The 4,266-nt window shown below is 32.5% G+C and overlaps 1 protein-coding gene across 1 annotated transcript; it reads right to left on the bottom strand.

The window, feature by feature from the left end:
• Positions 1–1,391: 1,391 nt before the first annotated feature.
• On the bottom strand, positions 1,392–2,710 carry LOC108325184 (uncharacterized). The gene is made up of 3 exons (XM_017558207.2): positions 2,456–2,710; positions 2,170–2,375; positions 1,392–1,915 (listed from the first exon to the last, which is right to left on the bottom strand). Exons 1-3 carry the CDS (start codon positions 2,546–2,548, stop codon positions 1,624–1,626), a joined length of 591 nt encoding a protein of 196 aa, XP_017413696.1. The 5' UTR covers positions 2,549–2,710; the 3' UTR covers positions 1,392–1,623.
• Between the last annotated feature and the right edge of the window lie 1,556 nt (positions 2,711–4,266).

Below are 4,266 nucleotides of genomic sequence, written 5' to 3'. Positions count from 1 at the left end.
CCACTCGTTGTTAATTTTATATACTTAAATAATGTTAATTTTACGTTATGAATAGTTAAAACTTACTAAATATAATTATATATAAATAACCATCGAAATATGATCCTTATTAATAGTTTGTGAGAGAGATAAATTGTTATTAAATGTTTTAATAATTTTGTGAAATTATTATTTATTTGTAAGACAATGGTTATGATTGTGAGGGTGAATAACTTGTGCACTTGCAACCAAAGATTACTACTAGATATTTCAATAAGGTCTTAAAACTAATAAAAACACACTCAAACATATATAATTGAACAAAGAAAAAGAAGAGAAGAATAAATTCCATCAGTTGCTTTGCATTTAGGATTTGCTCAATGTTAATATTATTTTTTTCTACCTTTAATTTTTATATATCTTTAGCTATAAGAATAAGAGTTACAATTAAAATAATGGTGATAACCAAATGATTACAATAACTTTTGAACATTTGAATGCCTAAGTAGAATTGACTATTTCTGTTCGCGGAATCAACTGATTCAAACTTATCTTCTTTTATGTTTCTTAGACATTTTGTTGAAGGGAAAAGAAAAGAATATAGTGAGAGTGAACGGAATAAAACTTACCAAGAGTATATATGCTTTCAAAATAAATATATTTTAATTATTTTAATCTATCCGTTCACTATTCTATCTGAGCCAGAGACTCTTTTTCCCAAGCAATTTATCAAGTCGAAGACATTGGATGTCTCCTTCACTCACCTGCCTTCTTTCACTCTCAACCATTAGGAAATATATAGGATTCAAATACGTCATGCATATGAAAATGATTATAGTCATAAAACTAATAATACCATGCTAAAATATCTAGATATTTAAAGTTTTGGCTCCGACATATCAGATTTCCGCCCATCTTTTTCACTGAAGCCAATTAACACCAAATTCAAATGTCAAGATAGACTGACCTAATTCATATAAAAAGATTTGCAATAATTCACCAGTTTTTTCTTTAAAAAAATCTCGACTACAAAGATCTTGTAAGAAATTTACAAGTATCTCGTATGGCAGTTCTTGGAAATTCTTGAGTTAAGAACTAATTCCTACTTGTGGACCGTTGGAGAAAGTTGACATGATATTCAACTGAAAGAGCTGGTTCTTATAAGAAGAATCGATTCTTAGGATCAAATTAACATTTTATGGTTATTAGACATTTTATCATGACTAAATTAACATCATTAGATAGAAACTGACCAAAGTTCATAAATCTAATACGGCGTACTAAGATCCACGAAAAGCGAGTTTAAGAATCTTCATTTCAAGTATGTAGTGGCTCATGCTCTAGTTAATTTCTATCGCAACAGCACATGCAAGTGCGACACTAAAAGTTCAATAATCAGCAAGTCGCAAAACTTAGAAACTATAAGATTGGCATATATTAAACCACCATCATTGTGCTGCCATCTATCTTTATATTTCAAGCATTCTTCCATTACAGCATAAATACTATATATTCACCCATTAATACAAGAACAAGGTTTTGCAAACACTGTTCTTCCTTCCCTTATCCCCAATATCCCTTATCCAAAAGCTAAAACAGGACCACCAAAATTGAGTAAACATCGTTCAAAGCAAGAAACCATGATCAGGCCTTATCAGAATCAGCCCCTTGGTGGTGGTGGTGTTGTGTTGCCAATCCAAGCCCTTCATTGCGGTGCTTCTCCCAGAAACCAGTATCAGCCCTGGAGTGTGCCCAATAGTACAAGATGGAGGCCAACATGGACAGCAAGGTCAAGGCAGCTCCAGCTGCAAACACACCTTTGCGCAGGGTAGCACAAGACAAATCGTGCCTCACAAAGTACCCTCGGTACTTGGTGTGGTATGCATTCCTCGCAGACCCTGCTAACAAACACGCCTCTGCTCCCAGAAAACTAATCCTGATTTCACAGTACGAATAATTCAAAAAAAAATCAAACAGTTTCCAACCTTTACCAATGTCTATCCTAACAGAAAAATGTTCAATCAATACACAACAACTGATGTAACCGAAGTGAAAGCGAAAGTCTATTTAAAAACCCACGGTTCAAAATTTTGGTTAGTACAAATAATTAGGAGATGAATTCGTAGGGGTTTAATTGTTTAGATGCGAAATTAGAAGAAAGTACGATTAGTTCACTTAATTGAGTCTTACCAGGAGAGGATGAAGGAGACGACGGCGCAAGTGGCCGAGCAACCGGAAACAAGCCCTTTGCCGCAGCATAGGCATCGAGTGACGGCGTTGAGGACGGCCTGGCTGAGAAGCAGGAGAGCGACGGCAGCGAGGCCATAGACGGTGGAAGCGTCGGTGGTGTAAGAGCAGTAGGTTCTGTCGTCGTACTGGTCGGGGATTACCTTCGCCTGAAAATGGAAAATGAATCAGATTTGAGAGTTGAATCGGAAAAAAACCAAAGGAAGAGGAGAGAGAAAGGAAGGGGTACCTCGCTACGACGTCGTTCGGCGCCAATTGCAAAGACAAAGGCTATGAGATGCAGAGCGATGACGAGAACCAAAATGGTTACGGAAACGGCCATCGTCTTGTTTGGATACCTTTTTCTCTCACTTCACTTCACCAGCCGCTGCTTACTGTTTTTTTCCTTGTTTTTGTGTGCTTCTTCCTATAGTATGTTCTTTAACATCGTCACACTCTCTCTACTTCCGACTCTTTCGTGAACCTAATTCTTTCTTTTTTTTTCCTTTTTTTTTCCCTTTTTTTTATTCCTTTTCTCCTTATTGCATTTGCAAATTGCACACATTTATTTTTCTATTTTTAATGATGAAAATAACGGTTTAAAATTTGTATAAAATGGATGAAACAAAAACATTATAGTTGTAATTTTCTACACATGACGTTACTGTAATTATTAATAAAGAATAACAAATGTGCCACCAAATTTGTCCGTATCTAGTTTTTATTCTCTATTTGTTATTGAGAACTTTAGCTCTTTTAAATGAATATGTAAAGTGAAAATCCTTGAGTTTGAATGAACATGTATTGTATCAATTGACAATTTTGAATGTTGATTATGAAAAATTTTGTTATGTTTATAATAATTTTATTTCACTCGAGCTCAATTGTATTTTGTATCAGTAAAAAAAGTATCTGTTGTCTCTAAATGAAGCTGTATAAAGTGGGGAAAAATGGTAGTTTTTCTTTGTTTAAACTAAGTTTGGCGCTTGAATTGAGTTCGGGATTGCCATTTTTGAAATCTAGTGAAAAAGTTTTGTTTTGGCGAGTGATAGTTTGGAAAGAAATGAAAAAGAGAGAGAGAGAGAGAGAGAGAGAGATAGGTTTAGTATAGTGTGTGAAATAAAAAGACAAACAACATAATTATGTAAGTGACTTATTGAGTATAGGTGTGACCTAAAAACGATGGTCATGGGACCCACCTTGGAATAGGTGGGGCCCAGTTACTTACTGCAAGTAAAAACAAAAATAGCTGGAACACCGTTGTCTGGTCGTAGCGCCGCTATCCTTCACTGTCGCTCGACTCAAGGATGCCTGTTCTTTTTTATTTTTCAAAAGCTTTTCTTCCATTCTTAGTTTTTTCGCCTTTATTTTCTCTAGATTTTTCCTATGTTTTCATCAATAAGATAATTTGGTAAGTATTAATTTTTTTTCTATTTTCATAAAATTAGATTACGTTCTTATTTTAAATTTTAGATTATTTATCTTCAAACATTATTGACGAAAAAATTTAATATTTGGGATGAGAAAATAGTAAAGATTCATGTGACAAAATATGTTTTACATGTGATAACACCGTTTTTTTAAGGATGTTTTTTAATTGAAAAGTGGATTTGATAGAAAATAAATGAATTTAAAGGAAAACAAATGAAATTACGATGTTGTCTGTATTAAGAGATAAATTATGTGATTTGAGTAGACTTTAGATAAGAATTCATAAAAAAAACTTATGATGATGAATTAAAAAATGTTTTAATAGATAAAAGTAAGTAATCATCATTTTACTCTCGTAAATAAATGTGGTATAATTTTAAATATAAATAGTGAAATTGATATGAAAATTAAATTCAAATTCATATTTCTAATTAAAAATAAAAATAAAATTGGGAAGATAAAGTTAAAATTTTAAGAAAATTGTAGGAAAAAATTAGTTATATTATTTAAATACGTAATTACAGTAATACAATAAATATTTATTACACCTAAATAAAAGCACAACCCATTTTGAATCTTAAAAAAAGCATAATACAATAAATATAGGATGCACCCACAAACAAAAAAATA

Source organism: Vigna angularis, chromosome 3 (assembly GCF_016808095.1).
Source record: "Vigna angularis cultivar LongXiaoDou No.4 chromosome 3, ASM1680809v1, whole genome shotgun sequence".
NCBI classification, from domain to species: Eukaryota; Viridiplantae; Streptophyta; class Magnoliopsida; order Fabales; family Fabaceae; genus Vigna; species Vigna angularis.
This window is presented reverse-complemented; position numbering and strand designations above follow the sequence as displayed.